Raw genomic sequence first — 25,454 nt, forward strand, 5'->3', positions numbered from 1 at the left:
GCCACCAAATTGTCTCAATAGCTCGACCACATGGTATCAAGTGTGTCGACGTCATCACGAGGGAGCAACGCACGCACAGAAGCGTATTGAGGGCACGGGAGGAATGGATTGAGGATATATAGAGGCGTCTCCCAGAGACGTTGGTACGGGAGCTGGTAAAAAACTTGCAAGTAATCGAACCGCTACGCCAACAAGTCAAAACCGCACCCTTGCTTGTTGCATTTGATTCTCAGCCGTGTCTCCGTCATGATGTGCATAATCATCCAAGTACCAAGCTCCAAGCTCTACTTCTGCATCATCAGCTGCACGAACTCGTTGTCTAAGGCTGGGTTAGCACATGATGCACGCAAATATATGAGTTGTATGCTGGAGCCTTACAATCGATACGTCCATCACCGTCCTGGTCAGCCTCCCGGATCATCTCGTCAACCTCGTCGTCGGTCAACTTCTCGCCGATGGAGGTCATGACGTGGCGCAGTTCGGCAGCCGAGATGAAGCCGTTGTTATCACGATCGAAGACCTTGAATGCTTCTCGGATCTCCTCTTCGGAGTCCGTGTCCTTCATTTTGCGGGCCATCATGGTGAGGAACTCTGGAAGCGTCGTCAGTCCACAGCCTGGTTATCGATTTGTGTAGTGAGCTAGTAGTACCTGGGAAGTCAATGGTGCCATTGTTGTCGGCGTCAACTTCGTTGATCATGTCTTGCAGCTCAGACTCGCTGGGGTTCTGGCCCAGGGAGCGCATAACGGTACCCAACTCCTTGGTGGTGATTTGACCTGTGACATGCCATAGTCAGCGCAAGTGTCTTTTGTGGCAGGCTGTGATGCAAGTGCCCAATCGCGTTGAGAGGTAGCCTGGCAGCAAGCCTCGTCTCCAGCTGGACAGGTGCCCATTGTGCCAGCTGCGCGCCGATTCACGACCTTGGAAAAAGGGCATCGCAGGCACATGTCGGGGGAAGAAGGGTACTGACCATCGCCGTCCTTGTCCTAGTTGTAGCAAATTTGGTCAGCGACATGTTGGTCTGGGGCAGGGCCGCGCGCGGAGGCTCCCCGGCGGCCAGGCAGTAGGCAGCGGCACAGCGCAGCCCTGCGAGATTGAGGGCACTTACGAACAGAGAGAAGGCCTCCTTGAACTCGGAGACTTGCTCCTCGGTGAGAGAATCAGCCTGTAAACGTCCTGTTAGCGACGCGCAATCAGGGCGTGGGCGGGCTATCGTCATGTTTTCCAAGGCGGGGTATGTTTGGGGACAAGACGAGGACAGAGCGCGCGGGGCTCACGCACCATGATTGCTGTGAAACTGGGAGTCAAGGGTCGAAGGGTGGGAGGTTGCTCGAGCGTGATCGGCGGGAGTGTGTAGGTAGGTGGTGGTGGTGAGTTGTAGTAGAGAGAAAGGTCGAGCCTAGGAGTGTTTGCGCGGCTGAGACTTAGGTGGACTGTAGTCTGACGGCCAGCTGCCTGTTAGCGGCCGCCTACTGTTGGGAAGGGGGAAATTAGCGGCACTTGGGCCGAACAGGCAAGCGGCTTCACCATTGTGCACGCCCAGGCCGCGACCTGTCCCAAGTAGCCAACGTCACTCAGTCAAGTCAGTCATTCACCACGCTCGCCACAGTCTGCTCCATCTATCATGACATAGCGCCGTTGAAGCCCGCCAGCCCAGCATGTGGCGCGACCGAACGAATCTGTAGGCCAAATGCCCCCTGCGCTGTCCTGTTCCGCGCTGACGTAGCTGCATAGCTTCATTTCCTACCGCCAGTCCTACTCGCACCACCCGCAGAAGAAGACGCGCTATGGCGGACCGGGCTCCAATGGCTTCGGGGACAGCAGGCGCCTGTCTGAGGAGCGCCAGGGCCTCATGTCCACGGGTGCCTACCAAGACGACGGCGACGCTGTCATCGAGATGGACCTGCTGCCTCCGCGATGGCTAGATATACAGGACGAAATCACCGAACACCTTGCCGACATAGCCAAGCAGACACGCAAGCTCGACCAGCTCCATCAGAAGCATATACTGCCCGGCTTCGACGATGAAGACGTCAAGCGGCGAGAAGAGCGCGAGATCGAGCAGCTTACACAGGACATCACCAGGCACTTTCAAAAGTGCCAGCAGGCCATTAAACGGATAGCCACCATGGTGCGCGAAGGCAAGCAGCAGGGCAACATCAAACAGGGCGAGGAGGTCATGGCGCACAATCTCAACATCTCGCTGGCCACGCGCGTTGGCGAAGTGAGCGCCATGTTCCGCAAGAAGCAGGCAGCCTACCTAAAAAGTGAGCAATTTTCCACGCCCCAAAACTCCCTCTTCAACTTGGAGACTGCTGCTGACCTTTCATCCAGAGCTCCGCGATCTCGGGGGCTTTGCCTCGCCGTTCCGTTCCGCCTCACCCGTGCAGAACCCCTACAACGATCCTGCGCTCCAGGAATCCGACGCCGACCGTTCTTTCTCGCAGTCCACGCTTTTACAGACAAAACAGCAGCGACTGCGCCATGATCCCAATGAGGCCCTCATTGCACAGCGCGAACGCGAGATCGAAGACATCGCCCAAGGCATCATCGAGCTGGCCAACATCTTCCAAGAACTGCAGACCATGGTCATCGATCAAGGCAGCATGCTGGACCGCATAGACTACAACGTAGAACGCATGTCAAGAGACGTCAAAGAGGCGGACAAGGAGCTCACAGTAGCCTCCGGTTATCAGAAGAGGTCCATCAAGCGGAAGATTATGTTGCTCCTCGCAATACTAATCGCAGGCGTATTCATCCTACTTTCGCTCAAGCTGAGTCGAAAAGGCGGTAATGGCGCGCCGGTCGTTCCACAGGTCCCAGATGTTCCTCCTGCGGCAGCAATACGACCCAGACGTCAGTCGGTAGCACTGCGGGCAAGTCGCGACTGGCACCGCCGAAAACGACGGTTATGGCAAGAGGCAGCCGACAATCCACCAATGTTCTAGACGTACTTGCTCCTATAGGACATTGTTCAATATAGCACTTTTACTATCAATCATCACGCCTCGTCAGTACGTGCAGCTAATCAGCGAGAACAGAGAGCTCAATGTGCGTCTAAGAAGAAATTGCTCAGCTGCGCACCTTCCTATTTAGCATTGACGTCTGTTGGACACTGTACTACAGTGCAAGACATCGCCTGCTTTAGCTCTGGTCCAGCACAGCCACACCCAAATATATCAGTACCACGTGGTTGGTTCTTTGTATACATTGTCCCGTGGCGTCGCAACGTGGCGCTACAGTAGAATAATGGGTGCCGTGCGAGCTACTAAATAGTCTTGAACGTTACTTCGTATCAACAACTAGGACAGAATTACGATAATCCATATAGTCGACAACAGTTAAGTGGACTGCAGTGGCGTGTTAATTGACTGTAAAAGATATAAATTAGTGAATAGTGTAGTGTTAATTTTGCATAGAATTAGGATCAGAATTTCAGCTCGCTTGACGCAGCGGACCTGCACCCGGGTGGATTGTGAAAATCATCCAGCATGCTAAAGGCGACTTGTGGACCTACCTCCACACTTCTGCAGATCATGATCACCGCCTATCATTAAAGAATTTTAAACCTCCATCGTCAAAGATCTCGACCTCTTCGGTCATTTAGTTGGCGCAGACTTCACCGCGGTGTCAGGAACTAGGACTAATAGACTTCAACGAGCAAAAAGTTTCGACGGCTTAACGCTACTGATAATTACACGCGCTGCTTAGGACATTAGTAGACCAACAGGACGAGTGGCAGATCGTGACAGGGAGGCCGCTAAAAGAGAATGAGGAACGCATTGCTCTGGAGTATGTTCTACGCAGATCAAGCTGGCTAGATCTACCGCATCATCGCGATTGCCTACTTATTCCGACTTTCCTACTAGTAACATTACCCCTCAGCTCAGACGTGCGGGTATATTTTCCACTCGGAAGAATTACGAAAGCGAGTATCAATCCAAGTCATCTGAGCACGTCATGACTATATTTGCGATCCATTGGTGGGATTACAGGCAAACACCCCCAGAAGAGTGACTACCCCTTGACATGGCTTTGCTATCATTCGTTAAATAAAGTCTTCAACGCCTGGAAAGTACACGTAAGGGAATCTGCAAAAATGATACAAACTTGTATTAGCGCTGGAGCGTAGCTTTACATAGGCATAATCCTTCAGGGTTACATCTGATGAGCCGAACGAGGGAATTTTCGCGCGGAAGACTGCAGCACAGACAGATAATTCCATTAGTCACGAAGAAAAGCAGTACTTACCCTCACTTCGGAATGGCGTCTGGATGAGGGGGCAAATACTGTTGTAAAGAAATTTGAACCAGCAGGGCAGAAGATTCCTTCTGCACCTAAATCGAGACATGTATTTGGCCGAAGCTTCTAGTTGCGATGACGGAAGATTAGACCCGTGAGTGCAGACTTGCGAGGACATTGTTTGACACATAGGGGAAGGACCCTTGTATGAGCGTGAAGCGGACGACAGGGGTTAGCATGCAGGTCGGTTTGGGTGCCGAACTTGGGTGCGCATGGCACCCCCAACTCCAAGGCCAAGCACCGAGCAATGGATACAGCCGATGCAGAGGCTCCAGGGCAAGGAGGAACTCGGGATATCAGTAACAAAACAAACTCTGATGAAGACATAATTGAGTTGCGCGAACGAGAAGAACGAGATAGATATCGAGAGTGAGGTATGAGTACGAGGTGTATAAGCGAACATCGAGTCCGACTAAATTCAATATTGACTAGAATGAGAAGAAGAAGTAGATATATACAAGAACAACCAATGCAACCACTACTAGTGCAAGGCTAAGATAAAGCTGAAGAGCTTCAGCATTTACACAACCGGCCATCCGCTGGAGAAGTTGATCTGGTTGATACCAAACTTCTTCTGTCCGTCAGCATAGCCAATGCGAGTATCAACATAATGATAGTAGAGCACCGGGCCAAGCTTGGGATCATAGTAGACACCCTGGCCACCGGGTCCGTAAACGAATCCGTGAGACTCCAGAACGGTGGTTCCGCCGCCCTCGGTGCACTTCTTGCCGGCCTTGTCGACAAATCCACCAGTTGCGCTGGTCGACCTGCAAACCTGGATCTTGTACTCCTGACCCTTGGCGGGCCTGTTCTGGTCGAAGTGGCAGCACTTGCCGAACGAAAAGAATAGATAATGGTAGTTTCCATTCTTAGCGATGAATGCACCTTCCTGCGCATGCTCGCCCTCGGGCTTGAAAGCGATGCCGATGGCTGCGGCACCGGCGGCGGCCTTCACTGGTGGGTTCTGCATGTTGGTCGAGAAGAGATCACCCCAGAACGAGCCAAAGGACATGACGAATTTCGACCCGTCCCAGTACAGGGCAGGATCAATGGCGTTGTAGTTCTTGCCGGCTTTGGAGGCGATGCCAGTAGCGCCGAGGTCCGTCCAGGTATCGAGGTTCGTGCTGGTCGCGACACCTATGGCCGAGTCTTGCGAGCCAAACGACGAAACAGAGTAGTACAGGTAGTACGTGTTGCCGACCTTTGTGACGTCGGGTGCCTGCAGTAACCTTGGTTAGTTCGCGTTCAAGTGGATGAGGAGCATATCATGACTTACCCAAAGATCATCCTTGCCCTTCAGGTTGATCTTGGATCCGTTCGGGATTGCGGCACCCTTGTATGTCCAAGGTCCCGTGATGCTCGGTGCGGTATGGATAGAGATCTTGTTACCGGTAGAGAATCGGTAGTATTTTCCATCGTCGCGGCGGATAAGCGCGGGATCGTGAGCATTTCCGCACTCGCCGCTGCATGCCATGGGGTTGGCGTAGCCATAGACAACAGTAACAGCAGAGAGCAGAGAAGCAATGATAGATGAACGCATCCTGGCGGTTGAGAAATGAACGATTGAGGAAGTCAACCGAGAAATGAATGAATGAATGAACGAGGAAGGGATATAGAACCAAAGAGAGACGACGAGAGTCTATAGATGTATGCGCAGATGCAAAGGACTAAGCTTCAGTTTCTCCCGAGATCTTGCACTGATGGAGAAATGAGATTGGCATCCCCGCTCCATTCTTGAGTCTGAATGGTGGAAACGACTCGTTTGGTGTCCTTAGGTGAACGCTAAACCGGAGAATTCACCTAACATCATCTATCCGTCAGGACCAAGCCAATTTGGACAACCTTGTAATGAGCGAAACATACGAGGGGAGGTCGGCTTGACGAACACTAGTGGTGGCCTGCGTTTGAAACTCGGTGAGATTCCGGATTTGGCCAAGTGAATGGTGGCGTACCAATATGAAACACGTGGACAGCGCCCAGGCCGGCCTCGGTGGCCCAGATATCGTCCCAACTCCCTTTGAAATAGAAACGCGGCAATGATGCAGAAGATGCTTGCGCACATACTGCCCATAGCAATATCCACAGCAAACAAAAGTCGGTAATGACGTCTTGCTTTAACCTCCTCGCCAACGAGTCCTCGCCTCATCTGTCGTGAATCTAGGCCAAGTGAACTGGCCAAGCAGTCCGACCACAACGACCAGGTTGCGGTACCACGACATGGGGTCTGCCCTTATTAAGGCGGAACGTCGGGCTTGTGAGGAGATAATACGGATTGCATTATCCTCGTGGCGGAACTTTTGTGATCTTGAAGCATCGTAGCCGCCCATGGCATGCAGTGCGTCCGCCGTCATGCATGAGGATAAGAGCTCGATCAGTTCATACTATAATTGCGATAGAAGTGGTAGTTGATATTTGAACTGTCAGTGACAATGGAAGTGGTGAGCAAGTAGTACATGAATCGCTCAGAGAACAAAATCACGAGACATCAGAGTTCTGGGCTTCTGTTAGCCTGCGGGGTGGGGTCATTGGCTTGCTTCTTCGTTTTAGAAACGATGAATTGAGATGATAGGGGATTGAAAGCGAGGCCATAAGCCTGGAACCGGGAATGAAAAGCTTAGGGTCGAGCCTAGCCATTCTGGGAAGTGTCTATATACTTACAACAAGGTACGTGACTCGCGGTTAGCAACGCCATCCTGACGTAGCGACGACAGCCATGTAAAAAACGTAAATCATCGTCGAATTCTTCGAGATATGATATTTATTTGGCTTGCTTCCCGGCTATTCCCGCCCTACGACATAATCCCTGGCGCACTAACTTTGTGATTATTACTGCTCCCATTGGTATGAAGTTAATGAATGGGCAATCTGCTCCACGTTACCCTAATTCCTCCTCAATTACAGTTGCGGTTCTTTCTTTAAAACTCGACAATATTTGAGGGCGGTTTCTGATACAGAATAGCTATTAAGCTACCACGTTCCTGTTCATAGCGACTTCGACACAGCCCTGCCAGTCGATATGTTGGATGTAGATGGTTTCAATTAAAGAAACCAGTGCCAGGGCTAAGGCAACACCGGACCAAAGACCTAGCAGATTCCAGCCCAAAACAAAAGCCGTGAAGAGGCTAAAGGGCACGGCAACAACGTAATAGCAAAGCAGTTGAACATAGCAACCGATATTTTGACGACCCACGCCACGTAAAACTCCGTTGCAGCTGGCGGTAAGAGCGTCAAAGAGCTGGAACGCCGCGCACAGTGGCAGTACTTCTGCAACGAGCCCAGCTACTTCCTGGTCTGAAGTGAAGAGCCGAGGAATCTGGAAACGGAAAGATAGCAGCACCACTACGTTTATCAAGCCAACCAAAACTGCTGCAAATTGGCTAACTTGGGCAGCAACTTGGGCAGCGTGTATACGATTGGCGCCAATCAAGTTGCCAATTCGTGTACTTGCAGAAATAGAGAGGGGGAATGGAAGCTGAAAAGCAATGCTGCTGATTGTGACGAGAATGGACTGAGCAGCTAGCAAGGTGGTGCTCAAATACGAGGAAGAAAAAGTCATGATCTCGAAGGCGAGGTATTCAGCCTCAACCATCACCAGGCCTGGAAGGGCAAAGTGAATCATAGGGGCCCAGTTGGCAAAGGCTTCTGTGGTGAGTCCATCCCAGCATTCCATGCCAGCGAAGACGTATACGTAAAGGAATAGTAACAAAGAAAGTAGGTTGTCTGTGATCGCAACAGCGATTGGCGCTCCGACAAATCCCCAGCCTAGTTTCTGTACGTAGTGTTAGTTGGCTGGCGTAATGCTTACGAAAGATAATCACATACCCAAACAAAAAACCAATTCATGAAAGCATTCAGCGGTGCGCATAACAATAGGACGTAAGTAGGCCCCAAAAATAGCCCTTGAGCATTCAGGTAGTGTTTCCCGCACTCGAAGAAAGCGTATCCTGGTGCTCCAAATATCAGAATCCTCAGATACCGGCCTGCAAGCATTGCCACCTCTTTGTCTGGAACAACCATCATCAACAGGCTCCCAGAGAAGAACCAGATCATTGCGATGGGAAGAGTAAGTACTGTAAAAATGGCGACCATTCGTTGGAGATACAGGCCTACTAATCTCTTCTCCCCGGACCCGTAAGCTTGAGAACAAAGCGTGTCGAGGCAGGTAGCTAAACCTTGATAGACCACGTAACCTGTAATGTTGGCGGTCATTGATGCCAAACTGATTCCACCCAGCTCTGTCTTCCCCAAGTGGCCAAGTGTAAAGACACTAGCTACGGTCAAAGAATACTGAAGCAAGAAGGTCACCACGAGGGGTGCCGTTGACTTGGCAATAACAGCAGACTCCTTTCTCCATACATCGTCAGAAATTTCTTCCTTCAGTATCAAAGCATCCTCGTCGGCAGCTCTGTTCGAGTTGGAACCGTAGGCTTTTATAGAGTTCCCAAGGAGAGTCGTAGTCTCAGTGTCGATGCTGAAGCTCGGAGAACGACTCGGGCTGGGGTCGGTTTCGGGCATTATCGGGAGAAACGTAAACGCGAAGTCATTCAAGGTCATAGATCGACGAAAGATTGGAAGAGAATGCTTAGGAGGTTTTAATCTTTAGGCGTCAAGTAGCAAGGCAAACGTGTTCAATTTGTTGTCATAACACAGCCGTGACAGATTTCGAGTGGCGTATGGTAAGCAATTCTACTCGGAAAGGATTCATGAAAATTGAAATGAGATATGTGTACAAAGAGGAGGAGAATAGCCTTGAGAAACACGCCCATTGCCATCGCTATGCCATTACGGCACTCCGCAGTACCTCAGGGTGAATTGTGCATGAGATGATCTCATTTAGGCAGGTCCAACATCAAGCACAAACGCCTCATGGCTCAGTGGGCTTACTCAGGAGACTTAAATGCGGGACACAAGAAATTAGAGGAACGAGTTGAGCAGCGGTTTGCCACCACAATAAACAACCCTGAGAGCAGCTTTGCTGTATGACAACGCCAGGAAAGCCCTGGTACCACAATAAACAAAACACAGGACAAGCAAAAACAGGGCTTCAGGGCCTGTTTACGGCCGGAGGCTTTATTTCTATCTGAAACTCCTAAATTGGCGAAAGGCGCAACAATACATGAAAAGGTAGTGCATACTGCATAGAAAATAATACATTCCTCATCATATACCTTCAATCTAAACCTTCGATGGCTTGTATTCGTATTCCAGAGCTACGCGCTTCCGCATCCAATCACCAGCAGTCATGCTGTCCTCCCATTCAAGCGAACGCCATTTCCCGGCTTTTTCGCAGCCAGGCAATGGCTCTATCATCGTATTATAGTCTGGATGAGCATAAAATGCGATGGCATAACGTTCGACAACAGTGTCCTCGGGCATCGGGAGGTCTCCATATAGGAAAGAAGGAGGAGCGGTCACCTGATGGAGGGCGCTCTTCCACCGTCCATTTGACTGTTTTTCGAGCATGTCGCCAATATGAACGATGACAGTGCCAGGCTTTGGTAAGACTGGCCTAAAGATATTGGCCGAGTCATCGTGAATTTCCAAGCCGCCGATGTTGTCTTGAAAGAGCAAGGTCAGCTGGCCGAAGTCAGTGTGGATGTTAAGACGGCGTGCGTCGCGGCTTCGTAATGGCGATGCCGGCATGGATAGATAGTGTAGCCAGCTCATATGGCTGCGGTTTTTGCCTGGAGTTTGCTGCTTTGATAAAAAGTCCAAGTCCTTCATACCAACTACCTCGCAGAGACAGCGCATTAGCAGCTGTTCCTGATTAATGCATTCATCCCACCACTTCTCGATGAACGTCCGGAAGCCTGGAAAAGTATCATCTGGAGGTAAACGATTAGGATATGGGTTGGCCACGCGGTCGTCGCTCGAGTACGGGTTTCCCATCTCAAGAATTTCTTTCTGTTCCGGTAGAACGGTTTGCCTCATGGCCTCAATCTCTGTCGGATCCCATACTCCTTGGCTGACCAATCCAGCGCCAACCTTTGCCCAGCCTCGGTGATCATCGGCGCTCTGTGGGTGCTCAATGAGCCGCTTCGTCTCAAGAGGCAGCTTGAAGAAACGTTGAGACTACAAGCCAAGGTCAGAAGATAGAAAATGGAGATAGAAATAGGCCACACATACCCAAGTGAATGCCTCGTCCACCAATTCTTGCCGTATGGTATGGTTCGAAAGGTATATGAATCCGAATGACTTGAAAGCGTCATCCATCTGCTGGAGAGAAACCTTACGCTCCTCGGGGTTACCTGAGAGCTTCTCGAAATCCACTACAGGGATTTTAGCAGGCTCAACCGTTCTGGATTGAGAGTTCATGGTGGAGGCAATTATTCAAATAAACAGTGGCTGCTTAGGTAGAGAACAAATAGATGTAATGTCTGCAGGACCTCTAAAGCAGATTTTGCTCTTGAATATATACTATGGTGCTCTTCACTACTTAACTTTGTAGCGAACAAACATCAAGAGAATGCATAGTCGCCGTTACACCACAGGCGTACCGCACTTAGCTAGGAGGTACGATCAGTCACGAGGCAACACCAAAAATGGTGAGTTAACAATCACCTGATGGAGTAGCTATGGCAGTACAGAGGTCACACTATTCTATGCCACCGTGCATTAAAAGGGGTAACATGTATCACTTCATTGACCGCCATCTATTGTGAAATGTTACCATATCGGATCGTGTCGTCCTTTGTATTGCAAAAATATCTATTTTCGATACGAAAAGCCCTCTTCGAGGGCGTACCACATACAGAGCGGCCCACTCGCACGATGTAGCCAGCCTAGCAGTTTTCCCAGCTGTACAGGGTAAAGCTCAGGGTACAGCTAATGCTCAACCCGCATTACAATCACGGACTCATCTTTGACCGCCTTTCATTGCAATACGTCTTAAGCTTTACGCTTACTCGTGTACAAAACCAGCCCGCAGTTATTTTGCTTGCTTAATTGAATTTCTCTGGTTTATGTTGTGTCCAACGTTAGGAGATAAGTCTAAAAAATAGTACCATTGTAACATTGAAAAGGAGTAGAGGAAATTTGAAGACACACACAAGATATTCAATTCAAGTTCACAGTTTAAAAGTAGCCATGAAACTTCACTATTGAGTATACGCTTCATCTCCCATTCCCTCTGCACGTCAAACACTTTTGGTACGATTCGCCTTGGTATTTTAAACCACCCGGAGTCCAGCTGTTGTGGTATTTCAACTTCAACATCGTTCGATATCGCATCTAGACAATGATTGTAGCAAATCTTTTGAAGAACGAGGGACGGAACCCAACCATTCGTTTCGAAGAGATTCAGTCATCTCCTTCATCGCCAGATTCCTTTGCGGATTCGACAGTCGCTTCATACATAATCTGTGCCAGTTCTCACGTTGGAACAATCAATGAAGGCTCTTCAATCCCGCAGACTGCATCGAACAAGGCGTTGTTTAAAGGATGGAGAACTGCTGCCATGCTAGTACGTCTGCTCGGTCACCCCCCGCGCGAGAGCCATTTTCGACATGCCCCATATTACACAGCGGGTAATCCTTGTGTTATCCTTGGGGATGGCATCATTGTCGTCGACGAGTCATTCTCAGACGCACGTAGAACGGACGCGCATAGCTGGAATCTCTTCTTTGCGATAGACTTTCATTTTCCAAATCCTCGTTTTCCCGACCAAGGACTCAAATCCACGCAATACCTGCAGACCTCTTCGCCCACCATCAAGTTTGACGACCGTCTCTCCATAGAGGCTAACTCTGGTACATTCGATAACATCGACATCATATCCGGCGTCTGTTTATTTAACGGGTATCTTTTGAAATCCAGCATTTGTAACCCAGAATCTGGCAAATTCGACGTTGAGATACTCCGACAAGCCAGACCCACCTTTCACGAATTGGAATATATATCTCGTTCCTCGACTGCAATTGCAGATATAGTTGGAGTTCTGGTATCAACGTCTCAAGTCCAAGGAGTTCAGACTCCAGTCAGCATCGGCTTAGATGTTCCCAGCTTCCACTACTACCACTCGGCTATCACTGCCTTCGACAACGGCATTTGCACAGCCGAGGAAGCCCTTCAATGGTGTGAAGCTGTAGATCTTCGTCACGATCAAATTTCACATGTTTTCACCGCTGCCGTTCACCACCAGCTCCGAAGGCGGGGAATTGAAGATTCAAAGTACAGTATTCGCGTTTCAACTAAAGCAACACATATGGCCTTTTCGCTCAAGTCAGCTCTGCGGGATCGGAAAATCGCTTCATTTGACCTTGTTTTAAGGATACTGGATACGGAAGACACGGGTTTTTGGAGGAGCTTTTACCAGCTCATACCCGTCAAAGAAAGGCCAAAGGACCTCAGTGAGCTGGGATATCTGTTCTACGTATTCATGGTTGTTAAGCTGGCTCTCACGGGCCGCTCATCTATTGAATGTAAGTCTCAAAGAGACTTGGTAGTGGATAAAGCAATATCCGCTCCTAAGGTACGCGTTGATTGTTCCAGACAAGCGTCAACGGAGACATCGAAACCAAGACGCTTGATTGTCAGCATAGATGACCCAGCCGAGCGTCGGATTTACTCCAAGTCGCAAGATCTGCTGAGAATATTACGACAGTCATCAGGAAGTCCAACGGACTCCGCACTGGTAGAAGTGTATATGTGCAGAAGATTTTTCGTTAATGGAAACCGTACAAGAGCTCGTTTGTACCATCACGACACCATCCCAGCTCTACCACGACTGTCATACTTTCCCGAGTGCAGCATCTGCCAGAATAAGCAAGTCGAACCACTGGACGTTGTCTGTCAACTCTACGGGGTTGAGTTTGCTAAAAACATCCAATCTTGGTTTTCTGAGGCTGGACTTTAAGCTTAGTTTCTCTTTGAGTTTTGTCGTTGCGCTATAGGATATACAAGTATACTTCAAAATTTGATCATATACAAAGTACTGGCTCTCTCTGGTTGCACAGTAAGCCTATTAAGACCGTAGCACGCAGGGTAACCTTAGTGTTCATCTGATCGAACCGCCTTTGTAAAGTGATTGAATGCATTCTTCCAAGATAGGCAACTACAAAAGCATTGTGAACAACCTGGGACCTTGGCTTTCCAATTTGGTAGGCTGCGTCACCACATGTGATCAATGAAAAAAAGCCACTTACTGCAACAATAATTGTGCGAAGTGGCGTGATGAAGGAACTAAACTATGACTATACTATACGTCTTCGGACGTAGTAGCTGTAATAGGAATCTAGATGTAGGGCAAACCTAAGAATAGGTTAAACAGGCACTACAAATGGCCCAAAGTAAACGAATTGGCGCTATGTTCTAACGCTGTGAATACCTCTAACTGTGTGACAGCTTTGAACTCTGAGATCAAGTAAGGTGGAAGGGACATAGTCGTAACGTCTTAGATAGGCTTGTAACCTACCCAATTGCACCACTTCCAGGGTTGATTCTGAATAAACAATCAGTCGGCACGGGCCTGATTAATTCGAACGTGCTACAACCAGGGTCTTGTATAGCTTCATGGAGCACGCGGTACCACCTGCACGCGTAAATAGGAATCAATCAGCCGACCAGATTGAACGTTCCAATATCTGCTGATTCAAAGTAACCCCGTTAAAATCCACATTCCACTGTATATATTCTCAAAGTAGGATCTGAGTCTTAACATAATTTTGTTGCAACACCGCTTTTACGATTTGCAGAGAGATTCCGAGCTTTACAACTTATCCTTCTCTCTCTTAACATATTTCTGAAGATCTTGATCCTTAACAAAAGAATGAATTCTACAAACCCAAAGATCTCGGTCGACTTGATGAGCGTTGAAGAAGCACGCTCAGAACAAACGACCTACCTCAAGCTACGGTGTGAAAGTATTCCAACAAACTCAGAAGAAGCGTTCAATATCCCAACCATTGACATATCACGCTCATTTTCTGGTCACCTGCCGGACCGTCAGGCTGTAGCTGAAGAGATTCACTCAGCGTCCGCATCATTCGGATTCTTCTACCTTGCATCTCATGGCGTTTCTCCGACATCATGCTCCAAGGTCCTCGAGCAAGCAGAGAAATTCTTCAAGACGCTGCCCTTAGATAAGAAAGAACTCTTACATCTTCGGCAATCCAAATTTGGCTCTGGGTGGGAGCCCCCGCAATACACGAGTTTCTATGGGGATGTGGAGACCAAGGAGGCGTTCAATTTCACGTTCGAAGAGGATTTTGACAAGACTGGTGGTGATGGAAAATGGGTCAATCTTGATGGATCCCCCGACAACGGGAACATGTGGCCGGCTGAAGAGGACTTACCAGGCTTTCGTGGTATCATCAAAGACTACTACAGCGAGGTATGTATCCCCAACAGCAAGTATAATTATTGGGTTGTTCTCAAAACTAATACCGAAATACTAAACACAGCTCTTGGAGCTCTCTCGTCATCTGTTCCGCCTTTTCGCGCTATCCCTCTCTCTACCGGAGGATCAGTTTGACTCCGTAACCACACATCCTGGAACTATGGCTCGCATGGTGTATTATCCTGCAGCGAAGAATCCGAAGCCTCTACATGCAAGTAAAGACGAGGAGATTGGGGTCGGTGCTCATACAGATTTCGAGTGCTTCACTATCCTTCTGTCATCCTCATGCCCCGGCCTAGAGATTCTGAATCCACATGGTCGCTGGGTATCCGTGCCGCCATTGGCGGGAACATTTGTCGTTAATATTGGCGACTTCATGATGCGTTGGACGAATGGCCTCTACAAATCCACGATCCACAGGGTGGTTAACAGGAGTCAGGAGGAGCGCTACAGCGTTCCTTTTTTCACGAGCATCAATTACGATGCAATTGTAGAAGTGAGTCGGAATTTTACTGATGAAGTGATACTAAAGGAAGCGCTAACCTCTAATTAGACTCTTCCCTGTTGCGTTTCGGCCGAAAATCCGACCAAGTATCCACCGGTACGAGCTGGAATATATATCCTGGAGCGCCAGAATGTTACAACAAAGGATGGCAAGGGTTATATGGAGAAATAAAGATAAGCCAGTATAACTTTGGAGGTTCCTTATTTGAAGTCGAAGAATATACGCGGGGGAGGGGGTTGAAGTATCCGGGCCATCGTAAAGGGGTTGAACAAACGTCTCAAGCTATACATATCCTGCAATCTTAATCACAGCCCGTCCAACAAGCCTCCCGGCATTGATGTCTTTACAGAACCTATGAATATCTTCGAGTCCACCTTGCGTAAGAATCGGATGCACAAGACCTCGTGCTGTGAAGTCAAGCGCCTCCTCAACGTCCTTCAGCGTCCCAACTACACTTCCCACAACATTCAACTTCCTCAGACACATCACAATCGGGTGCGCTCCCGCAATGATCGTCGGATCGTTTGGCAGTCCCACGCACACCATGGTTCCATTCGGTCTTAGCAAATGAGGTGCTTGCTCGTACCCTGCCTTAGTGGCCGCGAAGACCAGAACGCCATGGGCACCGTACGTAGTGATCTTCATGATTTCGGTAGTAATGTCAGTTGTGGTTTTGAAGTCGATGTATTTCTCTGCACCTAGTTTAAGGCAGAGATCGCGTTTGGCATCGCCGCCATCGATGGCAATCACGCGCATGCCCATGGCGCGCGCGTATTGGACACCGAAGTGTCCGAGGCCTAGATTATGTTAATTCTCCCAAGCAAAAGAGGCTCAGAGGGATTATAGGGTAAACACGCTCAACTCACCACCGCCGGCGCCAGGAATAACAATCCATTGTCCTGGTTTGACCTGACTTCTCTTGCACGCAACGTAGGCTGTAACACCACCACACATGATTGGGCCCGCTTCCTCATCCTTGACACCATCCGGCAACCTATTCGTGTGATTAGCTCGGCTACAACTCGATCCTATTCTACTTACCTTGTGGCATAGTGTGCATCCGTAAGCGCATACTCCTGGAAAGTCCCCGCAATCGTAAACCCTGAATTCAATTGCTTAGGACAATGACACTCATCTGTGCCATTCGTGCAAAACTCGCATTTCCGGCACACACTCGCAATCCATTTGATGCCTGCGCGATTGCCCACTTGCCATAAATCTTGCACATTGGAGCCCACGGCGACAACAACACCTTATACCAAAGTTAGTTATATATAAAAAATACAGCCTTAAACCCGGTGATGGTATAACTTGCCCGCACCCTCATGGCCCGCTATATAGTTAGTTTGTGGTGCCATCTTGAAATCCCACTCATCATACAACAAGCTCTTGTCGGAAGCACACAACCCACTGTAGTTGATCTTGACGAGAATTTGGTCTGGGCCTGGTAGTTGAACAGGGACATCTTGAATAGCGATAGTGGAGCTATCTCCGGAGCCTCGCTTGATGGCGGCTTTTTGGGTTTTGGGAACGTCCATGGTATATAGATGGTTTTGGTATGAATAGTTCGAGGGCTTTGAAGTGTTCGTGCTTTTAAAGGAGGATTGAGGGTCACGGGATTTGAGATGAACAGCTACGATACTTTGAGCAGATGGATAGTCGGTAGCACTACAGGAGCTGCCTAGATATATACTGACATGTTGACGTATCGCAATATAAGTGCGGGGTCAAAGCTAGTACTCCTACATTCGAGGGCGTTTCTGGCTCGAATAAGTACACCTTATTAGCGCCAGCGTATCATCAGCCCATGGCCTGATCTTCAGCCATTGACTATGCTGTTCCTCATGTTACCTTGCAACGCCACCAAACAATCTGGTGACCTTGCAGCAGTAGCTGTCAGGAGCATCATCGGATAGCCGAATATTGGAATAGCCGATCGCGGAAAGTGTCCGCATTTGCCGCGCTTAAGGGAAGGGTGCATCAGGTGCAGTGAGGAGTGGATGGGAGCTAAAAATGGTAGTGTAATGCGGGGTACTTGCGAGGCTAATCTTGATCAATAGGTCAATGGAGTGCCGACGTAAAGTATCATGTTGCAAACACCGCATGAACGGAGTGGGACTACTTGGCCGACCTGTTGGTTGTGAGGGGTACATCCACCCTTCTGATAGTGACAATCCTGTCGAGAGTTCTGAAATACCAGAAACCTCGATTTGACGTTCTGGGTCCCTGTTTGAAAGATACAATTCGATATATTTACCCAACTTTTCGGTTGTCGACATTGTTATTTTTTGTTGATATGCTGTTGTTGATTGAGGAGTTGAACCTTTGCTCTTGACGTGGCAAGCACACCATAATTGCATAGCTTTCTAAGCGTACGCCGAAAACTGTACGCCGGGCAATGCAAGCCTTTTCCAATCTCATAACGCCACGCTCAATAAACACATACGTTCAGCTTACCATGCAGTGATGTCGTCAACTTCAGCTTCGCCGAACGTACTCGTCTTTGTAGCGGTCATCCCAGAATCAGTGGTGACCGTATCCAAGTTCGGGGTCCTGCTGATGATATCGGGTAGAACAGACTTCAAGAAGCCTGACAGGTGCTCGTTAACTTGCTCAAATTCGAGCAGAAAAGCATCATGGCCGTCGGGGGAGTCGATGGTCTTCAATGTAGCGTTGGGAATATGCGCAGCAAGTTCTTTCTGCTCAGCGAACGTGAACAAACCATCGGACTGTATACCGAGAACCAGTGTTGGTTGTTCTATTAACGAGAGTGCATGGTGAAGAGCTGATACCGGATCCAAAGTCTCAGGATTCGTACCATCAGGATAGCGGTATCGAGAAACGTCGTGGGTGTCCAGCTTCCGCGTGATTGCTATGTAGCAGTTGGCATCAAATCGCTTAATGAACTTCTCCCCTTGATATCGCAAATATGACTGAGCAGAAAAGTAGTGCGGCGTAAGTGGTTTCGTCGATCTCGAAGCCAGAAGACCGCTATTTGGAGATTTAGTATCTTGCACAGGCGGTGTAGGTGGGTTTGATGCGTCATGGAACTCAAGATCAGCTTGCGCTGCAGCCGATATTGGCAATGCAGCACTACTATTGGTCCTCGACACTTGACGTGGTGAGCCAGCGTTCCTGTGTCCGTCGTTGTGGATGGCCCAATGCCCGTGTGATGGATTTGATGGTATGGTAGGCCGGGGGACGGTGTTGATGCTTTGCTTCTTAGAAAGGTCAGGAGTATTACGCCCAAACCTTGATTCAAACGAATCGCGACTACGATACGTAAGGAGCGCAGACATGCGCGCAGCTCCCAAGCCGGTGGATGGTGGATCCTCGTAGGCATAATAGCCATCGTCGTACTTTGGATCGCTGTAGATACTCTGTCGCTGGGCCTCGCCCCAGCTGATACCCCACGCGCTGTAGCGAGCAGATGTTGCGATCGGTATGATGGACTTGACGTAGTCTTTTCCAAAGTACGCAAACTCGAGGACGAGCATGCCGCCCATGGAGCCTCCAATGACTGCAGCGATTTGCTTCACCCCAAGATCGTCTAGAACTAGCTTGAAGATGCTGCTCCAGTCAGCGTTGTCCTTATATAGTTGAGGTAGTTTGCTCGGCTCACTTGACATCGTCTCTCACCGTTGTGAGCGGAAACTCGGGTCCGTACAAGCCCAAAGAGGGGTCGCCGTCCTTTGCTGTAACGGGACTTGCACTACCGTACGGGCTCCCCAGGCTGTTGATGCAAACCACAAAGAATCGTGAAATGTCGAAAGCCTTCCCAGGCCCTCCTAGCAGTGGTCCCCACCAATCGCCCACATCAGAGCTCCCTGTGAGCGCATGACATATCACCATGGCATTGTCTCCGCCTGGCGCTAAGGTGCCATATGTCTTGTACGCGACGGGGACATTGTGTAGGACGCCGCCGGATTCGAGGGTAACTTGTGGGATGATGGCGAACGTTTGGTCTGGGATGAATTTGGCAAACGGGTTTTCGGGCTGTGAAGACACTGTTTCTGCGCAACCGTTAGCCGTTGATTCCAAGGAAGGCGTGGAAGCTCCGTCTCTACCAGATCTAGCTGGGCTCCCAAGCGTATTCGCGCAAACTCGCATCCATGTGGAAAATATGCCAGCCAGGGTTATACAACTTGGTAGTGGTATAAACAGGCAACTTCAAGTGCAACCTTCATCTTGAATTGTTTGCGATGTCATAATGCAAATTTGGTGGACACTCACTATACTGGTGCGTGCTATTGGCAGCTGCGCCATTGACATGTGGGGTACCCATGTCGAAAAGGTTCAAGTGCTCGTTGTTGAAAAGGTGCAGCGCCTGCCCTGCAGGTAGTGGAGTATCTTTTTGACATTGCGGGGGGTCAACTTTTTTTGGGGTTGATTCATCGTAGATTGCCGCTAACGGGGGTTTGAATCTCTTGGCGCCATGACGTGATCGTCACAAGTCCGCCGGTTCACACTGGAAAGCACTTTTGCACCACCAACAAACGTTGACACCTCACAAGCATGTTTGCTCGGATACCATGCATCATCCGCGCGGGTGTCCAAGGCCTTCGTGGTAAAGCGGTACGATTCTATTCAATCGTCTGATGCATTATAGCAACTTGATGATTGCTTCCGAACACTCGAGTGCAAACCTTGACCGAACGCCAAAGATGGTGTTCAATGGTTTGCAATGCTATCCTCTAGAGGCAGATGAGTAGGTTATAAGGACAGTGCGAGGTGATGACAATGGTGATGCATCTCAAAGACGGCCTGACCGAGTTCCGCAGCTATGCAATCCCCCGAAGGCATATCCTACTGTAACCCCAGGACCATCAACCTGCCACATGTTGAAAATCAAAGCACAACCCCAATACACTCCTCACAGGACTCGAACGCGACTACGGCATCTTTCTCAAAGGCACGACAAGCTGCGTTTGCATCGCTCAACTGCGCCAGGTCCATCACAAAAGCTGAAGAACTTGCCTGCCCGAGGAGTCAGCGACCCCCTTTCTCGAGACCTGAGCCACAGTCCTACGAAAACATCCGACTTGCCTTTCCAACTACACGGGAGATTCTAGTGGGCACCGAGGCCTCACCAGAGACACGACAGCTTCGCACACCATCACCAGCATCAAATTGTAATCACTCAGTCGGCACTTGTGCCATGCCGCCAGCAATAAGCCGAGATTCTCGTCGAAAGACAGCTTGGCTCAAATCCCGCGCACAGTATGCACACGACCGCAAGCTCCAGCGTTACTCCACCCCTGAAAGTTGTGAGGTCTTACAAGAGCCAGACCGAAATTGCTCCAACGATTTCGGGCCCATTCGCAAGCAATCTGTCTTTGTTAAGGAAGAAGAGTTGAAGTGCCTGCTTGAAGATCGAGCAGGTACCCCGCATATCAGCGAGCTGCAGCCTGACGACGACATCAATACTCAACTAGATATTGAGGAGCTGGGAATGGGTGACGTGATTGAGGTTTTGGTGGTCCGAAAAGAGCCGCAAAACGAGATGATACCCGAGATTTGCTTTCCACGAGATTAATGAGGCTGTGTCGACCCGCTTTGGACAAGTGTACAGACTTCTATGGTCTTGAATTATAGCATAAAAGTACTTCATTCTTTGGGTCTCGTTCTTTCCTCCCCGTCAATCTCTAGAGCTGCGGTTTTGTGAGATTGATGCCGCCCCAAGCGATGTTGACTTTGGCGTCATGTAAGCGCCTCATTGCGGTCATGGGTAGTTAGCTAGTACTAGACATGTCCGCCCGTTTTGGCAGTCATGGTCCATAGAAGTTTTTGCTTCTTACACTTATACCTACTTTCTTTGAAAACAACAAGCGCCTACGTAAAGCCTTCAAGAGAGAGGCGGCTGTCATATTTATGTGCTAAAGATTGGTCGTCGCTCGAGTCACGCTAATAATTTCGTAGCACGGACCTGCTCGAGCTTTGTCCGTGACCGCGTCCAACATTTCATCATTCTTCATCCCTAAAATGCAATGCGAAGGGTAGTAGTGACTGGCTTAGGGCTTGTGACACCCCTGGGACTAGGTATTATAGCCTGGACCTAATGTCTGCCACGTTCGCTAACACACCTAGGTGTCCGCCGAACATGGACGCGACTCATCGAGGGACAATGCGGTGTCGTATCCATTAAAGACAGAAGTCCTGGCTTCGGACTGTTACCGAGTCAAGTCGCTGCTTTGGTTCCGACTGGTGAGAAGAAAGATGGCATGTGGAATGTGAAAGAGCATCTAAGCCCAGGGGCAAGTCAGCCGTGCTAAATGAATAGCGAGGCCACTAACGATCGCTTAGGATGAACGTCGTATGGCACGTTTCGCTCAATATGCTATGGTCGCATCTGAAGAAGCATTGCATGACGCGAATTGGCTACCAAAGAAGGACGAAGATTTAGAAGTCACGGTATTGAAGCTAGCCAATTGCCTACCCTCGCTCCGCTCACGTTAGTAACAGGGCGTCTACATGGGATCAGGTATCGGTAGCTTAGATGATGTATACGACACCACACTTGCTTATGAAAAGGGAGTGAGTAAACCCCGGAATGCAGTGCGAACGCGGATTGACTGTGGGTAGGGCTACCGAAAGGTATCTCCACTCTTCGTCCCGCGATTGTTAATCAACCTTGCCGCCGGTCACGTCTCGATGCGCTATGGCTTCAAGGTAGCTATTTTTCCCATTCGGATACCTTCCACGTTCTAAGCATCACAGGGACCGAACCATGCGGCAACTACAGCATGCACGACTGGAGCCCACAGTATCGGAGACGCTTCACGGCTGATCCAATTTGGTGACGCGGATGTTATGCTTGCTGGAGGCGCCGAGTCATGCATTCACCCACTAGCTATCTCAGGCTTCGCGAGAGCTAGGAGTCTATCAACGGAGAGGAACGATCGGCCTACAGAGGCGAGCCGACCTTTCGACAGAGATAGAGATGGCTTTGTCATTGGCGAAGGAGCTGGCGTCGTGGTTTTAGAGGTATATAAGATCTCTAAGTTTACACGTCGTTACTGATTAGTTTAGGAACTTGAGCACGCGAAGAAGCGAGGGGCAAAGATTTACGCCGAAGTTGCTGGCTACGGTCTCTCTAGCGACGCATACCACATGACAGCACCTAGAGAAGACGGCCAAGGGCCACGCCTTGCTATGAAGCACGCGTTGCGACATTCTGGCCTCAAGCCAAGTGCTGTTGACTACATCAACGCTCATGCCACCAGTACGCCCCTTGGTGACGCTGCGGAGAATAGAGCGATCAAAGAGCTTCTACTCGGTCAGGAAGGCAAGAACAAGGCGTCTGAGATCAATGTTAGTAGTACCAAAGGTGCGATTGGACATCTCCTAGGCGCTGCAGGCAGCGTTGAGGCGATCTTCTCTGTGCTGGCGATCCACCATGTGAGTAGTACCCTCTGAACAAAGCTTCAAGAATCTGGACTAAAGATCCCAAGAACGTTCTTCCACCAACCCTTAACCTCGACTCTCCGGGCGACCCACCAGAGGACTTTGACTGCAACTATATCGCCAAAGCTGCACAGCAGAAGGAAGTCAGTGTCGCGCTGTCAAACAGTTTCGGGTTCGGGGGCACAAATGCCTCGCTTTGCTTCCGTAGAATGTAAGCCGACGTTAAAATGCCTGTACAAACACTATTGAAGACGCGTTTCCGTTAGGCGTGCGTATTGAGAGAAGGTGCCAATGGCTCGCTGTCATCTATTATCAGGACGCCAAACTACCCCGCTAGAGGTTCGAGATAACAACTGCTAGCCCCACTACGCGCCGGGCATTACATCCCACATAACTTGCGCGTCGGCGAAATCCGCATGACAACTTTTTGCTGCGAAGCTTTCCGGTCCTCTTTTCTGTCTTGACCCTCGTTTCGTTTCGTTCCTTCGCTGTCTCTTTGTTGCGCCCCGGAAGAGCACATGCAGCGTCATGATGAACTTGCAACGCTCGTCTATCGAAGTTGAGCAACGAGAAAACAAATCCTCCTTCTTTCGCAATGTCTCAACGAAAGCGTCAGTGTATCATTCGCGTGTACCATACCTCAAAAGACTCCCCTTTCCGGCAATCGCGATCATCGTGACGCTCATTGCGATCAATTTGCTTGTATGGGCAGCGGTCGGCATCGTCTTGGTAACCATATAACACTGCCTGCCTTGTGCTCCTCACAACTTTATGCTGACCATAACAGCATTGGCACACACCTCTTATATCAACAGCAATCCTCTCCTACACTCTAGGACTCCGACATGCCCTAGATGCAGACCACATCTCCGCCATCGACCTGATGACTCGACGCTTGATTGCCGCAGGTCAACGCCCAGTCACAGTAGGAATGTACGAAAGTCCATATGCGCAACCATGTGGCGCATGCACTAACTTCATGCCTCCGTGTTTCTTAGGTTCTTTTCGCTAGGCCACTCAACAATTGTCATCATTACTTCTTTGGTTGTTGCAGGAACTGCGGCGGCCGTATCGGATAAATTCGACAACTTCGAACGCGTTGGCGGTATCATCGGGACTTCCGTGTCGGCCGCTTTCTTACTACTTCTGGGTGTCATGAACATCTACATCTTATACAAGCTCATTGTCCAGATGAGGAGAATGATCGCCAGCGAGCCAGGAACGGAACTTGAAGAGTTCAAGATACAAGGGGGCGGCTGCCTCTTTCCAATCCTGCAAAAGCTGTTCAAACTAATCGATCGGCCATGGAAAATGTACCCTCTCGGTGTACTATTCGGTCTTGGTTTCGATACTTCTTCAGAGATTGCAATCCTGGGTATCTCATCCATACAAGCTACGAAAGGGACATCCATATGGCTCATCCTGATCTTTCCTCTGTTGTTCACTGCCGGAATGTGCATGCTGGATACCACGGATGGCGCGCTGATGATGAGTTTGTACACAAGCACGCAGCTCGCGCGAGACCCGATTGCCATTTGCTACTACAGCATTGTGCTTACCGTTATTACAGTAATTGTCGCGACAATCATCGGAACGGTGCAATTTCTCAATCTTATATTGAATGTTGCGGAGCCCCATGGTCGATTCTGGGATGGAGTCGAGAAGCTAGGTGACGCCTGGGACATTGTCGGTACGTATCTGCTCGTTCTTGGCCCACGGATAATTTTGACAGCGATTAGGCGGTGCCATATGCGGTACATTCATTGTGTTTGGTGGCCTCAGCGTACTGTTGTATAAGCCATGGAGACGGCGGATTGACCAGATGAGAGTTCGCGGTGCGCACTTTGAGCCACTGTCACGTCACAACAGCGCACTCGTGACTGATAGCGATAATTGAAGGCAATCAATCAGTAGTATAAAATGATAACCTTTGAATCTCGGTAGATTGTGTAGTGATTGTCGAGGTCCCAGAGCGCATGTTGAGATGGCATGGCTTAATAAGCATACCCTTCGGTACAGCTAGGCCGAGAAGTGTAACCAGCAATAGTGGAGCCGCATCGCAACGGCGTGCGTGTTGAAACGGTTGCGCTTACAGGATGTAGTAATTTCCGATCTTTATCCTTCATCTCAGCACCCTCTGCACTCTCTGCACACCACCATGAAGCTCCCACCCATCGCAATCGCCTGCCTCTCCGCCCTCGCAATCGACTCGTGCTCCAACGTCATCGCGCAACGCCTAAAAGCATGGAACGAGTCCAAGCCCTTCGTCTTCGATCGCGTCCTCTTCTTCCAATTTGCGACCATGGTGGTCTTGACCGCACCGATAAACTACCACTGGCAGAACTGGCTCGAGCGTGCCTTCCCTGGTTGGAAGACCGTCAAGCAGACGCGGTTGGCGGATGCTGGAGAAGAGGAGAAGGGCATGATGCTCAAGGAGGATGGCGAGGACAAACGAGTTATTGAAGAGGACATCAGAGTTAGGAATTGGTGGAACATATTCCGGAAGTGGTTTACCGATGTGGGTAGATTGTAGATGTGGGTCGGCCCTTCTTGCTAATGCATGGCAGTGCATAACTATGGGCGCTTTGTTCAACCAGGCTCTGTTCTTGGTCCTGATGGGCATTATGAAGGGTAAGACTGTTGCGCTGATTGTGCAGGACTTCAGGAATGTGAGTGCCCACTCAGGTTTGATGCACCCACGCCATCTAATGTGTTCGCTAGGAACTGTTCGGCCTCATCTTCGACTCGTACAAAGTGTGGCCCATCGCCAACTTCATTTCGACTACATACTGCCCTGTCGAGCGCCGCATCATCTTCCTCAGCTTCTGCGGTTTATTGTGGAACATATATCTCTCGCTCGTTGCTGCTCGGTTATAGATGATTGAATCAATCCAATTCAAAACCAAGT

At 49.6% G+C, this 25,454-nt stretch overlaps 14 protein-coding genes across 14 annotated transcripts; 7 read left to right on the top strand and 7 right to left on the bottom strand.

Annotated features, from left to right (window-relative positions):
• Nucleotides 1-95: 95 nt before the first annotated feature.
• K460DRAFT_363489 (EF-hand protein) lies at nt 96-1,318 on the bottom strand. The gene is made up of 6 exons (XM_040932831.1): nt 1,281-1,318; nt 1,108-1,164; nt 970-985; nt 650-775; nt 379-591; nt 96-319 (listed from the first exon to the last, which is right to left on the bottom strand). Exons 1-6 carry the CDS (start codon nt 1,281-1,283, stop codon nt 285-287), a joined length of 450 nt encoding a protein of 149 aa, XP_040789977.1. The 5' UTR covers nt 1,284-1,318; the 3' UTR covers nt 96-284.
• Nucleotides 1,319-1,535: 217 nt separating this feature from the next.
• K460DRAFT_363491 (t-SNARE) lies at nt 1,536-3,355 on the top strand. The gene is made up of 3 exons (XM_040932832.1): nt 1,536-1,680; nt 1,734-2,266; nt 2,334-3,355. Exons 1-3 carry the CDS (start codon nt 1,658-1,660, stop codon nt 2,945-2,947), a joined length of 1,170 nt encoding a protein of 389 aa, XP_040789978.1. The 5' UTR covers nt 1,536-1,657; the 3' UTR covers nt 2,948-3,355.
• Nucleotides 3,356-4,821: 1,466 nt separating this feature from the next.
• K460DRAFT_332374 (glycoside hydrolase family 43 protein) lies at nt 4,822-5,841 on the bottom strand (the record flags this gene model as incomplete). Its single annotated transcript, XM_040930835.1, has 2 exons — nt 4,822-5,520; nt 5,578-5,841. 2 exons carry the CDS (start codon nt 5,839-5,841, stop codon nt 4,822-4,824), a joined length of 963 nt encoding a protein of 320 aa, XP_040789979.1.
• Nucleotides 5,842-5,976: 135 nt separating this feature from the next.
• On the bottom strand, nt 5,977-6,611 carry K460DRAFT_58032 (uncharacterized protein). The gene has a single exon (XM_040938539.1). The coding sequence runs from the start codon at nt 6,445-6,447 to the stop codon at nt 6,112-6,114; it is 336 nt and encodes a 111-aa protein (XP_040789980.1). The 5' UTR covers nt 6,448-6,611; the 3' UTR covers nt 5,977-6,111.
• A 652-nt stretch (nt 6,612-7,263) lies between these two features.
• Nucleotides 7,264-8,777, bottom strand: K460DRAFT_255210 (MATE efflux family protein; the record flags this gene model as incomplete). The annotated part of the gene is made up of 2 exons (XM_040927415.1): nt 7,264-8,070; nt 8,124-8,777. Coding segments are annotated over 2 exons (1,461 nt in total), but the record flags the coding sequence as incomplete, so codon positions are not given.
• Nucleotides 8,778-9,476: 699 nt separating this feature from the next.
• K460DRAFT_374483 (Clavaminate synthase-like protein) lies at nt 9,477-10,616 on the bottom strand (the record flags this gene model as incomplete). The annotated part of the gene is made up of 2 exons (XM_040934672.1): nt 9,477-10,373; nt 10,428-10,616. The coding sequence occupies 2 exons, from the start codon at nt 10,614-10,616 to the stop codon at nt 9,477-9,479; spliced, it is 1,086 nt and encodes a 361-aa protein (XP_040789982.1).
• A 1,228-nt stretch (nt 10,617-11,844) lies between these two features.
• K460DRAFT_257641 (uncharacterized protein) lies at nt 11,845-13,155 on the top strand (the record flags this gene model as incomplete). Its single annotated transcript, XM_040927430.1, has 2 exons — nt 11,845-12,721; nt 12,755-13,155. Coding segments are annotated over 2 exons (1,278 nt in total), but the record flags the coding sequence as incomplete, so codon positions are not given.
• A 948-nt stretch (nt 13,156-14,103) lies between these two features.
• Nucleotides 14,104-15,741, top strand: K460DRAFT_332377 (Clavaminate synthase-like protein; the record flags this gene model as incomplete). Its single annotated transcript, XM_040930836.1, has 3 exons — nt 14,104-14,631; nt 14,702-15,133; nt 15,191-15,741. The coding sequence occupies 3 exons, from the start codon at nt 14,104-14,106 to the stop codon at nt 15,311-15,313; spliced, it is 1,083 nt and encodes a 360-aa protein (XP_040789984.1). The 3' UTR covers nt 15,314-15,741.
• K460DRAFT_363494 (GroES-like protein) lies at nt 15,024-16,868 on the bottom strand. The gene is made up of 4 exons (XM_040932833.1): nt 16,458-16,868; nt 16,184-16,394; nt 16,009-16,136; nt 15,024-15,939 (listed from the first exon to the last, which is right to left on the bottom strand). The coding sequence occupies exons 1-4, from the start codon at nt 16,678-16,680 to the stop codon at nt 15,425-15,427; spliced, it is 1,077 nt and encodes a 358-aa protein (XP_040789985.1). The 5' UTR covers nt 16,681-16,868; the 3' UTR covers nt 15,024-15,424.
• Nucleotides 16,869-17,126: 258 nt separating this feature from the next.
• Nucleotides 17,127-19,511, bottom strand: K460DRAFT_363497 (homoserine O-acetyltransferase). Its single transcript, XM_040932834.1, has 3 exons — nt 19,376-19,511; nt 18,765-19,155; nt 17,127-18,712 (listed from the first exon to the last, which is right to left on the bottom strand). Exons 1-3 carry the CDS (start codon nt 19,425-19,427, stop codon nt 17,596-17,598), a joined length of 1,560 nt encoding a protein of 519 aa, XP_040789986.1. The 5' UTR covers nt 19,428-19,511; the 3' UTR covers nt 17,127-17,595.
• Nucleotides 19,512-19,645: 134 nt separating this feature from the next.
• K460DRAFT_363498 (uncharacterized protein) lies at nt 19,646-21,067 on the top strand. The gene has a single exon (XM_040932835.1). The coding sequence runs from the start codon at nt 19,926-19,928 to the stop codon at nt 20,676-20,678; it is 753 nt and encodes a 250-aa protein (XP_040789987.1). The 5' UTR covers nt 19,646-19,925; the 3' UTR covers nt 20,679-21,067.
• A 15-nt stretch (nt 21,068-21,082) lies between these two features.
• Nucleotides 21,083-22,918, top strand: K460DRAFT_58079 (3-oxoacyl-synthase-like protein). Its single transcript, XM_040938540.1, has 8 exons — nt 21,083-21,181; nt 21,230-21,396; nt 21,446-21,553; nt 21,605-21,676; nt 21,725-21,811; nt 21,860-22,126; nt 22,172-22,540; nt 22,594-22,918. Exons 1-8 carry the CDS (start codon nt 21,130-21,132, stop codon nt 22,759-22,761), a joined length of 1,290 nt encoding a protein of 429 aa, XP_040789988.1. The 5' UTR covers nt 21,083-21,129; the 3' UTR covers nt 22,762-22,918.
• Nucleotides 22,919-22,950: 32 nt separating this feature from the next.
• On the top strand, nt 22,951-24,714 carry K460DRAFT_58120 (NicO-domain-containing protein). The gene is made up of 4 exons (XM_040938542.1): nt 22,951-23,275; nt 23,334-23,479; nt 23,545-24,236; nt 24,286-24,714. The coding sequence occupies exons 1-4, from the start codon at nt 23,075-23,077 to the stop codon at nt 24,441-24,443; spliced, it is 1,197 nt and encodes a 398-aa protein (XP_040789989.1). The 5' UTR covers nt 22,951-23,074; the 3' UTR covers nt 24,444-24,714.
• Nucleotides 24,575-25,439, top strand: K460DRAFT_58081 (uncharacterized protein). The gene is made up of 3 exons (XM_040938541.1): nt 24,575-25,064; nt 25,114-25,215; nt 25,268-25,439. Exons 1-3 carry the CDS (start codon nt 24,705-24,707, stop codon nt 25,421-25,423), a joined length of 618 nt encoding a protein of 205 aa, XP_040789990.1. The 5' UTR covers nt 24,575-24,704; the 3' UTR covers nt 25,424-25,439.
• Nucleotides 25,440-25,454: the final 15 nt, after the last annotated feature.

This window comes from Cucurbitaria berberidis, assembly GCF_010015615.1.
Source record: "Cucurbitaria berberidis CBS 394.84 unplaced genomic scaffold K460scaffold_2, whole genome shotgun sequence".
Lineage (NCBI taxonomy): Eukaryota > Fungi > Ascomycota > Dothideomycetes > Pleosporales > Cucurbitariaceae > Cucurbitaria > Cucurbitaria berberidis.